The 13,699-nt window shown below is 35.5% G+C and overlaps 1 protein-coding gene across 3 annotated transcripts in view; it reads right to left on the bottom strand.

Annotated features, from left to right (window-relative positions):
• LOC106641026 (xylosyl- and glucuronyltransferase LARGE2s) overlaps positions 1-13,699 on the bottom strand; it is a 157,680-nt gene that overhangs the window by 27,472 nt on the left and 116,509 nt on the right. For 2 of the 3 annotated variants that reach the window (XM_089596326.1, XM_089596328.1), the window contains 5 exons: positions 11,144-11,688; positions 10,908-11,057; positions 10,516-10,818; positions 10,251-10,447; positions 9,862-10,134 (listed from right to left, as the gene is read on the bottom strand). In XM_089596326.1, the coding sequence (XP_089452452.1) occupies positions 9,862-10,134; positions 10,251-10,447; positions 10,516-10,818; positions 10,908-11,057; positions 11,144-11,688 (1,468 nt within the window). Of the gene's footprint in view, positions 1-5,816; positions 5,902-9,861; positions 10,135-10,250; positions 10,448-10,515; positions 10,819-10,907; positions 11,058-11,143; positions 11,689-13,699 lie in introns of those variants that run through there. The other variant, XM_089596327.1, reaches the window with a different exon arrangement.

Genomic DNA, 13,699 nt, shown 5'->3' with positions numbered 1-13,699 from the left:
AAAACTCGACTCAATGGAAATTTTGATGCCTGAAGACCGTTTTAATGCCCACGTACGTGTGTTTGCCTTTTATTATGTTTCATGCGAGGAAAGAGGAGAAGAAGATGGAGACATACAGCCAATGATACAAACAAAGAGAAGAGCGAGAGTAAAAAGCGTAAATATGAAGAAGAAATATGTAATAAAGGACTCTAATTGTAAGTAATGATATTAAAATTGTGCGCGCGAGTACATGTGTATTTTTCAGTGTGACTCAGTAGAAAAGTAGGAATATACGTGTTATCGATTTATAGCGATTATCGAAATTATTAATGTATCTTACAGTGTCTTTCTAGTAAATCGTATTGTACCAGGAATAAGGAGTGTGTATCAGTATATACGTGTAGTAGGGGGAAAGATGGGCCGTGTGCGAGCTAGGTGGTATAAGGGGAGTAGGGAAAGAAAGACATAGACTAGGTTTCGACACAGTAGGCCGCGAGCAGTGAGACTGAGACGATTCCTTAATAGGCCCTCGAGAAGGGAGGGATGTAGACTGTATGCGCCATCGAGACGTCGTTCAACCTTCATCCATTCACCAGCTCATGGCGACGTACGAGAGGCATCATCTGCAGCCTGGCTGGAGACTGTGTAGTCACGAGAGATTTGAGGACACTGGGCGACACCACGAGGACACGACGCCGGCATCTAACCTGGAGATAGTTTGTCTGAAGGTATTTAAGCGTAGTGTGAGGTAAGATAAACGACTAGTGGGGAAGTGCGGGAGAGGGACTTTGTATGTGGCGCCAAGGTGAGATTATTTATGTGTTATGTGTAGAATGTGTTGAGGGTAAGAGATTGAGGCATGCAGTGGACTTCTTGGTTGTTGAGAGGGAGAGAGAGAGAGAAAGAGTAAGAGTAAAGTAGAAAGAAGACAGAGAAACGCGTGCATAAAAGCAAGAATCAGGTTGTCCGGGAGGGAGGACGTTCGGGTCGGAAAAGAGAGCTAAGCGGGCGTGATTGCTCGAATCGCGAGCGTGCCGATGCATCCAAAATAACGGGAAGCTGTAGCACTGCGCGTTAAAGGGGGTATGTTGAAAAAGTGGTGTGGTGTGGTGTGTAATGTGTGTGTGTGTGTGTGTGTGTGTGTGCGTATTCGAAGAGTCGTCTGAGCTTGGCAGTCGACGAGAGGCCGCCTGCTCGTAGCAATAGGGCGAAGAGGTGATATGCGTATCCGAAGGGTCGTCTGAGCCTCGACAATTGGTGAGGGTCTGCCTGTCTGCTGCAATAGGACGTATTAGGAAGTGTATGCGTGTGCCCGTCTGCAGCGTCGTCTGAGACTCTGTAAATTAGAGGACAACGGTAGGATTCCCTGCAACAATAAGTATGCACATTTGCAGCGTCATCTGAGACTCGACAGACCAGCTGGTGAGGCCGTTGGTAAGACACCCTACGAACAAAGAGAGGATGTGCAGTGTGTACGCTCGATGTCGAGTTGATTCGGGAGGTAGCTCGTAATCGAAGGTGTTGCATTGTGAAAGTAGCGTCAAATCTCTGTGGTGTATATCATGCAAATAAAATAAAGCAAAGGCTAAAGGTAAAATCGGTGTTAGTGTTTTCATTTGGATAAGTGCGTAACAGGTATATCCTGGTCATTTTCCTCGGGAACTGTTCGGCTTCTGATGGACAGTCCACGGTGGGGCCACTTCTAGGAGAAGAATTTACATCCGGGAAGTAGAACTGAGCCAAGCAGTGGTGTCAAAGATAGTATCAAAGGTGTGTTGGATCGGAGTGTTTCGGCGTTTCAGGTGTTTTAAGTGTTTGGAGGTGAATTTAGTACGTTGCATCGGTACAGGTTCTCGTAAACGTGAAACGTCAGCAGGGGCTGGAAAATACAACGTTACACACAACCCAGACACATTATCATTAACTCTGTGTTTATTAACACTTACTTCGACAACGTTCATAACGTCATCATAATAACGTTATAAACTATACCAGAAACAGTGGCGTTTCTTGCTTAGTTAAGGGAACATTTGATTTATAAGTAATAGTAGACAATAGTAGAGTTGCTAACTGTCGATGTATGCTTACTCAAGGTTAAATTTTGTTAACTAACTGTACTCAAAACATTTAAATTGCTCATTGGCAATGCTTGCTTGCCTGAGGATACATTTTGTTAGCAAATAATAATCAAGAATAGTTTGATTGCTAAACACTGGTGTTTGCTTGTGCGAGAACATATTCTGTTGATAAACTGTAAAAAGCAACAATTTGTTTGGAAATCACTGATGCTTGCTTGTCCGAAAATATCTTTTACTGATCGACTATAATACATAAAAGTCGGATTGATAATCACAGATGCTTGCACAGCTAATTAATAATAAATAAGCGGTTTTATGTCAAGTAATCATACTAATTTATTGTTCGTTATTCAATAATTACATGTGACATTATGAAACTTTATGATACAAATAATTTTTGAAAAATATTTGATTGCCAAATTAACGTTAAACACTAACACAGTATATTTTAGTATGTTGTAAAATGATTATAAATAAGAGACAGTCTTTACTTTGTACATAGTAACATTATCAACATAGTAACAAACAATAAGATACACAAAGCCTTGGTTACGTAGAATTTTACGCAAGAGTGAGCTGATAGAACGAGACGTAGTTATAACATTCACAGAAAAAAATTTGGTACTTAACCACCCTAGGTGATTGGACTGTTTAAGTACCAAATTTTTTTCTGTGTACATTACAACTCCTCTGCTTTAAGTATTTGTCTCTGCACTGTGTCTAATATCCACACTTTTAGACACGAATGCTCGGAACGTCTTATGGCTAGTTCAGCTTAACATTTTATTATCTGGTCATCACGGCACTTATGTGTATTACCATCAATCTTGACTTTGAATGTTTATGGAGTTAAATCCTCTTCTCGTTGAGCCAAGACACGTTTTTGATTGCTAACACCATACGCTCACGCCATTACCCTATTACCTTCATTTAGTAAAGGGTAAACCATTCAACGCTTTATTTGAGCATCTTGTTTGACTGTGATTGTAACACCTACGCTCGGAAGAAGTTTATCAAAATGCGTGCAAAACTCCCGTATGAACATTAAAAGTTTAAGACTTTTATCTGTAGTGCAATGTGGAATGCTTCAGTAGTCGAATCTAATACCCTTCCCTCTTTTACAACTTTGCTAACTTCGTCCTTAACTGTAACTACAAAATTATCAGCTTCTTCGTCAGTAGAAGGATAGAATGGTGGACAAGATAGCTGCTTAATTCCTCATTCTGACAAAAAAATCTTAAATTTATCGGAGACTACATGAAATCCGTGCGTTGAAAACAGTTTTTCAAAGTTTTAATCAATTTTTCTGCTGTTGTATCTAACCGGAAATTTATGACTTTTAGTCATTAAGAGTGCGCGTCCCCAACTACCAAGAATATGTGATTAAAAAATGGAGCCAAAAAATCTAAATATGTTATACTCTATGCCTTGTCAGGCCATGACTATGATGTTAGTTGTGTTTGCGGTGGTGCTTTCTGGTCTTGAAAACACGTATTACATGAGTTCACTAGAAATTAAATATTGGCGTCAATGCCTGGCCACCAGATACACGATCTTTCTAACATTTTAATTTTTATTATCCCCAAATGTGATTTATGTAATTCTTTCAAAATGTTTAGTTTTGAATATGCTAAAATAATCAATCAGTAACCCCATAAATGATATCTGTTATCCATTGACAATTCTAAAAGTTTATTCAGAAAAATCTTTTTAATTTTTGATTGTACATCCATATTTCTTGGCCAATTGTCGATTACGAAATTTTAACTAATAAATTTACTTAATAACTAATTTTTTTAACTTTCGTGTGCTATTGCTTGAATGTTAATATTTTCTATACCTTCTTGTCTATAACACCGAGGTGTAAAATCACTCTCAAATACATTTATATCGTCTTCTATCGGAAACTCTGACAGTGTGTCACAATTTCCGTTTTGTTTTGATTTATGATATTCTATATTGTACTTAAAACCCGATAAAAAGTATGCCCATTTTTGTAGTCTATTTGCTGCCATTGGGAAAACCCGTTTTTTAGCCTACACTAAATTGCAATGGCTTTTGGGCAGTCCTTAAAGTAATTTCTTTCCTGAAAATATAAATGTAAAATGCTTAAACCTTAATGCGATTGCTGCTGCTTCTCTGTCAATAATAACTTCACTATTTTTTGTTTGAGGAATTTTCTTCTATGCAAAAGCAAGCTTTTACAATTGAATACGCCTTATGTTAGCCATATTCTTTAGTAACATGACCTCGGATATCGATTTTACTTTTCAGAAAGATACATTATTCATTATTTACTCTCAAATCGGCATTTTCCACTCACTTGTAAACTTCTTTTAAATTTGCTAAATGTTTGATATCATTTTGCCAGGTATTTACACATATTTTAAGTAAGAAATACTGTTCAGAATGCCTCAAATTACGTTTTCCATCGTCTCTTGGAATTCGCCTAGATCAATCAGAACTCCCTCTGGCATCTTTTTAAACTAAAATAATCATTGGTATGTTGTTATTGTCAAACATTTTTGACATTCTTTTTCTAGACATATGCATGCGGCATTTCAAGTTCTAAAAATTGTTTCCTATGTTGCAATACAGCAAAAGTTTGTTTAAATCACGGTGATGAATTTTTATTAAAAAATGACTTTTGGGTTCAGCGTCAATTCAAAATAACCGCATATTCTTATTAATCCGTCTTATTTGACTATTAATACTATGGGTGTAGCACATTCACTTACATCATTCGATATGATGTGTTCTAAACTTTTTGATCCATCCAACTCGTACTCGATAATTATTTTTACAGCGTAAAGTGTATATCTTGTTTTTAAAGCTACTAATTTGGTGCCTTACTTTACATGTATACATCAAATACCTTTGTTGTAACATCTAGGAGACTTTTTAAGCAAAGTTTTAAATTGGTTTACTATTATGTAAACTACCATTATGTTTTCTTTACTTCTGATGGTATAATTTTCAACACCAACAGCTTACGAAAATTTTTTAAAGGCCAGAAACCGAAAATATCTAGCCAACGCCTACTTAAAAGCTTCTTATATTTTGGTATTTAGCCCCTTGATAATTGCTCGATCTTTATCTTCATTCTTTCTTCAATGGTCACGTTTGTACACATAGTCTTTACTTTGTTTTACTTCTGACGATTTCATTGATGCTTGTGATGTACGGCGTCACACGTTAAGTCTTTTATTTTGAACTACTCTACTTTTGTGTCGTTATCTTTCATTCTGCAGCAGCTTCTTTAGTTTAGCCACGAAAACTGCTTTTCAGTCCATTTGCTGTAGCGTAGCTTGATAAAAAATGTATTTTTCCGTCACCTCTGACGGTGCTAGATTAATCTGTTGTTTAAACAATGTTTTTAACTCCTTAAAAATCTTCTCTTTCGGCTTGCTCGGAGTACACAAATCAAAAATATTGGCACCTTTTCTGCATCCGCAGCGTCCTTGGCGTTGAAACGATTTTCTAAACGCTCAATAAACGTATCCCAATCCCTTTTTTCTAGGCTAACCTCTAATTTTGTGGCATCATTCGCCATAGCAAACTCTATTTCACTATCACTCTCGCCACCCGTTATGTCCATAACACAATCTTCGATATTCTGTTCGCTCGCCTTTCCTTTTGGCTGTCCTCCTATGGCGTATAGTTCGTCCGTAACCACGTACGTTACTAATTTCCGCAGCTTATCTGGATTCTCCCGTATCGCCATTTCTTCTAACTATTCTCATGTAGCTTGTAGTTCTTTTTTAACCACGTCTTTCAATAGTTTACGCTGCTTGTCTAGTTTTCGGCTTTTGACTTCTAGTATTTTTAAACCATGAACAACCTAAAAAAATTGTACTGTTAAAAAGTTTTTTTTGTTTATTATTCAAAAATACTTAAACCTCCTAGTTTTAGTGTTATTAAACTAATAATAGTGCCCATTATGTCTACCCTACAAAAAAATATTACTTAATAAACGTTGTTTAAAATTTTGCAAAAAAGGTATAGTTGTAAACAGTATCTTTTTGTCGTAATTATTTACACATTATTTTAGCTACTCTTAAGTCAATTATAGCTATTGTTGTAGCTGATTGTGGCTGAATATATGGCTATAATTATTAGTTAAAATAAAAAACCTATAACAGCCAAGTAACGATTTTTTATTATAAGTAGCAGAAAGCACGCGGTGGCTTAGTCAGCTAGGTCGTGGGTTAGCACGCGGGAGACCACCATTCGATTTCCGACCAGTGCGACTTTTTCGAGCAAGTACCTCTCTGTTCGTTCACACATGCCTTTTCACCGCACAATAATCCTCGAAAAGGGGATGGGCAACCTTCTCGCAGCAAAATTTCCTGATTTCCCCTACCCCCCTCCGATAAATGATAGGCCTTCCATCCCTTTTCCCTTTCTCTTTTTAAGTGCTCAGTGCCCAAAGTAGTGCCCTTTATAGAAGACAGACGTATAACACTATAATACGAGAAAATATATATATATATATATTATATAGCTGTATTAACAAAAATGAGTCTCCTCCTCGCTCCCCCCACTCCCCCTTAGCTCCCCCTCGATTCACATAGTTATTTGCTTGTTTTTACGTCATTTTTGATCAAATTATATTGAAGTAACCTCCCCCCGCTCCTTCTCAGCTCCCCCTCGCTTCCCCTCTACCCCCCCAAGAAATACTTGTTTATAGAATATTTTACCATCTGTAATGTTAAAAAGTATATGTAATTTAGTACCCAAGTCATACCTCGTTTTTAGGGTTTTTTAGGTCACTGATCATAGGTCCCCCTCTGTCTATTATCTCCCCCTTACTTACTTACTATGTGTCTCTGAAGGACCATTATTTGTTTAACTTGATTGAACTTTTACATTTGGAATCTCTTTCTGGTCTATGTGTACTTTACCCAAATATAAAATTCTTGATTAACTGAGGACTTTATTTATAAAAAGACAGAATTCAAGAGAAGGTATAATTAAATAGACAAACACAATTAGGCTTTTAAAACAATAATTCATTCGGTTGATTTAATGTTCTGACATTTCGTGTGTCGTTTTAACCCATCTGTTCTTTTAAAACCCTTTCCACATTTTTCACATTTTTTTTTTCATGGTTTTTATGAATTAACATATGTGTATTTAAATGTGACGATCTTTGAAGTTAAATATTTTTGAATTACTGAAAAATTTCTTGCTAAGCAATATTTTCAATTTCTGATTTAGTCTCGGATTCAATTCAAATAAAAATTCTTTTTGGATTCTTACATCTCGATAAAGCAACGTATAATTGTCCGCGAGAAAATAAAGGTTTTTTAATATACAATCCTCAGGAATCAAAACTCTGTCCTTGTGATTTGTTGATACAAAAACATAGAAAATGCTAATACAAAGGGAAACTGTTTTCTATAAAAGACAAAAGGTAATGATGATGAGGTGCCAGTATTCAATGTTATTCTAGGAATATAAACTTTGCTTTCTTTTTTTTCTCCCATTATTATTTCTGCTTTTATATTATACTTAAATAATTTTGTTATTTTTAATCTTGTGCCATTACAGAGACCGTCTGATATACTGTGTCGTTATTTTGTCTAATCAATCTGCTGTGGGGGGTTGGCGGGCGGAGCGCGCAGGGGGCGTTAGCCCCACTAGTGTATATATATATATATATATATATATATATATATATATATATATATATATATACACAATTAATACGCATTACTGGAAATTCATAATTATGTGACATATTATATCATTGCAGCCCGAGTACCCCATCGCGATGGATGGTACGAGAGATACCAGAGTTGAGTGGCAGCAAGATAAATGGCGTCACACATTATAGAAAAACACGTTGCATTTTTGACATCGACGTTTGTTTCTGGTACGTATTATCCAAGTATCAATGAATGCAGTGCTCTTAGACAAAAACAAAACAGTTTTTCCCTGACAATTTTTTACACATACACTCTACACGTCCGTATTCAAAAATAGAGTTGAAGATATCGTTAAGATACTACTTTTTCGCACAATACATTTTGATGTGAATGAATGCTCTAAGAGGCCGAGGTAAAGGAAATTTCAAGAACACTCAAAACTGTAGAAATTATACTAAAACAATAAAATTTTTTGGGTTCTGTTAGAAAAATCACACACTACTCGGTCTTTTTAGGCACGACCAACGTATGAGAAGACGTAGTACAAGACATAGTTTTTTGCATAAATTTAGTCGCCAGTTCTCCTTACACGCATGTAGTAGTTATTGGCTGATGAATTATTTTGGCTGTATTTTAATGTACAGTGCTTTAATTATTTGATTACGTTTTGATTGATATCATGTCATATGGTTAACTGATGTATAGAGTAGTTTAAAAAAAAAACTAATCTGTTGAGAAGTGCATAAACTCTATTATGTACAGTTTTTGTGTTTGTTATAACACTAGGTGCGTACTTTTCTTTAAAAAAAATACAGCAATGAACAACTCTTCTTATAGTGTAATTGATCATATACCTTAATTGTTCATATTTGGTAGATGTTTTGTAAGAGATATGATCCTCCTTATAAAGGTATTTGAGATCTATCTCAAAGTTTTGTGTAAATTACATGTGCTCTCTGGAAAAAAAAAAATGTACATGTCCGAATTGCTAATTCCTATTGAGTACAGTAGAATCGGAAAAATTCGATGTTATTCATTCTTATAAGTTACAATAATTACTGGTTTCTCAAATCGACGAGCAAAAGGTGGTGGTCTACGGAGAGGTCGTAGAGATAGTCGTGAGCAGAGAGGTGGTGAAGGTGGATGGCATGCAGGCAACGGAAGAAGAGACAGAGAGGGTCAAGGAGGGCAAAGAGATGGCCCAGGAGGGAAAAGAGATTATAAAAAAATACATGATAAGGACATTGCTTAATTGATGTACGCCAAAGAATCAACTATAATAATAATAACAAGAATAATAATAATAATAATAATAATAATAATAATAATAATAATTCATGTAATGTATTTAAAAAGAGCACATGTGTATCCTGCAACCTTTAAATTGAATGGCCCGAAAGTTTCATTGAAAATTTGAATAATAATAATAACAATAATAATAATAATAATAATAATAATAATAATAATCATAATAATAATAGTAACAATAATAATGTTATAAGCTAAAACTAATGGACAGATGGACGTGTACGATGCTCTTTGATGTATTCATTTGTTACAATTCACTTATCAGCTACTTAAATTAATTGTACTGAGGAATAATGCCCAGTTTGATTGTTATATAGTTAGCTGTACTGAAAAACCGACAATACCGGCAGCACATGTGGATACTGAACTACGAGGAACGAGGATATGGAACGACTGTATGAAGTCGAGACTGTCTCAACTCTCGTATCTCGATCCTCTCTCGATACGTCTCTCCACAAAGTGCTCTGAAGTTTACGCATGAGAAAAAAATTTAGTCTGACTCCATCCCTGCTCTCGTGTCTCTAGCTGATCTCCTATTTACTCTGTTGCTTACTTTCCCTTCTTATGCCTTCTCTTCTCTATTCCCCTACCCTTTTGGGCCCAGACCAGCGGGGGCGCACGCACGCATAGCTATATGCTATCGTAAGTAACAATAATATACGTATTGTAAGAGTTAACATGAATTTCATTAAAACTACAAGAAATTGAAAAAGTATTATTTGCCAGCAGAGACAGACATCAACATTTTTTCAAACAAAAACGTAATTAAACTTTAGGATTTTTATGTTTTTATAAGGAATGTTTTGTAGGTGTTTGTTAGTTTTAATTTTATCAAAACTTACTTGTACCCTAAAGCTGTTAAATGGGTTATGTAAGACACTTTATTCCAACCAAACCCTAGAAATCTTGTGTCATATACAGGTGCAGATTTTGAAACCACGATGAAAGGTTCGTAATCTGGTTCCCAAGCAACTTCATAAGGTTTAGTAGAATTTTTATACAAATCATAGTTGGTCGGAGCATGACCTCGAGCCCATACGTGGTACCGAAACGTATACAAAATTCCATAACTTAAATACTTTAAAAGTTCAGTTTTTGATGTTGGAAAAGTGAACCTTAAAATAAATAAACTGCTTTACAATAAAAAACAAAAAATGGATCAGCGATGTTTAATTTTATAACATTAAAGTTGTCGATTGGTGGACTCAAAAACATTATCTTATTGATTTACCTATATCGCTGAGTTTCAAAGGCAGGAACAACAAGGGCAATATATTGAGAGTGAGTTAAATTCTCCTGAATAACATGATTAATTAAAGTTAAATACAATCCATATTGCGGCAGGAAATCAATATCCAATTGAAAGATGAACGGGAGATTGATATAGTTCATTGCAACATTCCTTAAATAATTGACGGGATATAAGTCCTGAAAAAATAAACAACAACAATTAAGGTGTTACTTGGAATAAACATACACTTATTGTATCCAGGTACCCCTTCTTTGTATACAACGTGATATGCTATATTTTTCCGATCACTCAGTTTTTCAGAATTTTGAACAAAATCTAAGAAACTTTGTACTTCTGCATCAGTCAAATAAAGGGCAACACTAATTACTCCTGGCCAATGGTCTGATAGGTCCTCAAGCAGCGAGATTCTGTCAAAACTACATTGAGTTGCAAGAAAAATGTCATAAGGATTGACTACGTTGTACTCATACTCTAGAAGAAATATATGGGTTCTATAAACGATATTGGCTCCTTCTTGAAATTTATAACACGGATCCATGTCATTTATCTGAAATCACAAGATACCAAGCTAGTTGTTGAACCTCATTAAATAAGAAGTGAAGTATACTAATATATGTTTTAAGTTTGTGTATTTACTTGGCTTTTTTTTTCAGTAGTATGGCAGCTAAATAGTCTTCGTCTCAACAAATTCCCATCAAGTTCTAAAAATACTTTATGCATTTTTCTAAAGTCTTGGGCGTGCTTATTTCTAACATTTTGTTTTCTCGGGGAATTCCAGTGGATGATCTGAATGGATATTTTTTGTAAATATAATTTAAAGGAAATAAATTATTTATATAATTCTATAAAAAAATTTTAATAATATTACTTACGTTCAACTGATTAACATTGTTGTAACAGTTTTCACTGAGTGCGTGGTCACTCAACTGAACGTTCCACGTACAATCAATCGTGTAAACAAATTCAGGATTACTTTTTATGACTGCATTAATTATGTCTTGATCTGCTAAACTCGTCTCTGAGATTTCTTTCAAAACAGTAGATGCTGTACTCTTCCAAAGTTGCGAAAATCTATTGGCTCGCATCCTCTTTAAATCCATAAGTATGACTCCGGAGTTAAAACCCCTCCCTAAAGCTGGCCATGGATGTGAATTATACGACAATGACTTAATATACCAGTTACTTTGATTCTCAACTAAACCTAAGACTTGATTATCGTTAAAATTTCTAAATAACTCCCAGAGTAATGAAATATCATTTAAGACCGTAACGTCCGTATCTAGAACCAATACTTTATTTTCGTTGATTGCATCTGGAAGGATGAGTTTTAACAATCCATAAACTCCTGAATAATGCTTGTTTGGGATCCAAGAAACTTTTGGGATGAATTTTTCAACCATATGAAATGAAACTGTCACTGAAAAAATAAAATTTTTTTATTCGTATTCTTTTATTATTAATTTTTACATTTAACACTCTTGTTTTTTTTTAATTTTTCAAGTCAAACACAGCGCCCCAAGATCCTTCTTCACCCAACACACTTTGTACTGTGGCCCCACTGTTCACTACAACTGTTTTATACAATAAGAAAAATTCTGCTACTGTTTCCCTTACATTTTATATTTTTGCCCTTACACAGCCCCCCACATTTTATATAAGCCAGTTGGCAGCCTTCATAGCTCCTCCAACACAACCCTCGCATTTTATTGCCCACCCACCACTTCCTTAAATTCCTTTTTTTTTATTCTTAATTGATCACTAGAGTGGTCCCACTTACAATCTATGAAGGTTTATCATAAAAAATAAATAATTATAGTAAATATTCTAAAAATTACGTTTAGTACAAATCAATTTATACACGTTTTCTAACATGTTTTATCTGCCAACATGTAAGATTACGAAAAACTCATTCATAAGTACAAGGCATAACTTTTATTGCTGAAATACCTGTAAAGGGAGGTGATAATATTAAACGTTTTGCATGAAAACATGTGTTTGTAAAAAGGATTTTTCAACATATTTTCAATCATATACCACGTTTAAAAACCAAAAATCAGTAGGTGCTAGGGTTTCCAGGTATGAAGTTATACTTCTGCAGCAGATAATATATTTAATGTAGATGTATCTTTGGTTTAACAATACATAAATGTAGATATACCTTTGGTTTGATTTATTCGGTGTTTATCGAGTAAATAGATGGTTAATACAACAGTATGCTGATGCGTGGCTGCTAATTTGGGCAGAGCTGTGGATAATATAATGAGTAAAAAATCTAACAAATAAAACTACGATGATGGCTGTATTGCTTGTCCTGAAGGTTTTGCTTCTTCTACCGTGCCAGGCCTGACCGTTGATCTTCGGGCGCGGCTGTATGCTGTGGCACTGTTATGTCAGTGGAAAGGCAGAGCAGTCGCGGGCACAAGATACAAATAGCACAACCACTGTTTTTTATCATCCAAGACATTTCGCGCACACTTATGCGCATATTTACTCTCTCTCTCTCTCTCTCTCTCTCTCTCTCTCTCTATCCCTGAGCAGGAGAAGGGAAGTGCCCTCTCCTTAACTTCAACTTAAGCCCCGCCCACTTCTCACAGCTTAAATATCACATTCAACTGTAGCTAGGCAGATCCCTCGATAGGTGCTTTTATAGTAGATGGCATTCAAAGGAAATGCTCGATACCTCGGCTCTAGCTGATGTAGTCTTAAATAATCTCTAGTAAGCGCCAGCAATACAAGCGCTACCTAGGGCAGTGCGTCCATATAGCATCTGCCAGCATAAGCCAGCGACTGGTGTTTTCTGACATGCCTTAGACCAATTCATCTAGCGATATGACGACAAATTTTATATAAATAGTAGCAGCGATTGAAAAGTTCACCAGCACAGACCTTTTTCTCACTCTTATACGCTGTTGGCGTGAGTACTGTTGGCACATGTAGTGTATACATGCTCATTGGGTATAACGCTTTGAAACTCGTTGAATCTAATGTATACATGGACAGTATTTATGGCGTACGATGTACGCAGATTTATATAAATTCCCGAATAGATGCTTCAAAAATATGATTAAAATTTTTTTGTTAATTCAATTTTATTGTATCATAAAATCAGTGTGAATGTGCGTTTTTCAGTTATGTAACTGTATTTCCTTTCTGTCCTCTCTGATAGTTACACCGTGTATTAGGGTACATGAAGTCAATCTAATGGATCAATCGACAGAAGAGCAACTTATTCAAGAAGTACAAGCAAGACCAATTCTGTGGGACAAATCTCATCTCCAATATTTAAATTCAGGGCTGAAAGCAAAGCAGTGGGACGTTGTTGCAGGAAAGCTGAAGAAAGAGAGTAAGCACGTTTTTTTACTACACACAAGTTTCTTTTTAAAATGTATTCATTCAAAAGATAAAAAAAAACTTTTGTCAAGTCTTAT

Source organism: Copidosoma floridanum, unplaced genomic scaffold (genome assembly GCF_036245765.1).
Source record: "Copidosoma floridanum isolate Cflo_tuat_1 unplaced genomic scaffold, Cflo_Japanese_pri ptg000030l, whole genome shotgun sequence".
Classification (NCBI taxonomy): Eukaryota; Metazoa; Arthropoda; class Insecta; order Hymenoptera; family Encyrtidae; genus Copidosoma; species Copidosoma floridanum.
This window is presented reverse-complemented; position numbering and strand designations above follow the sequence as displayed.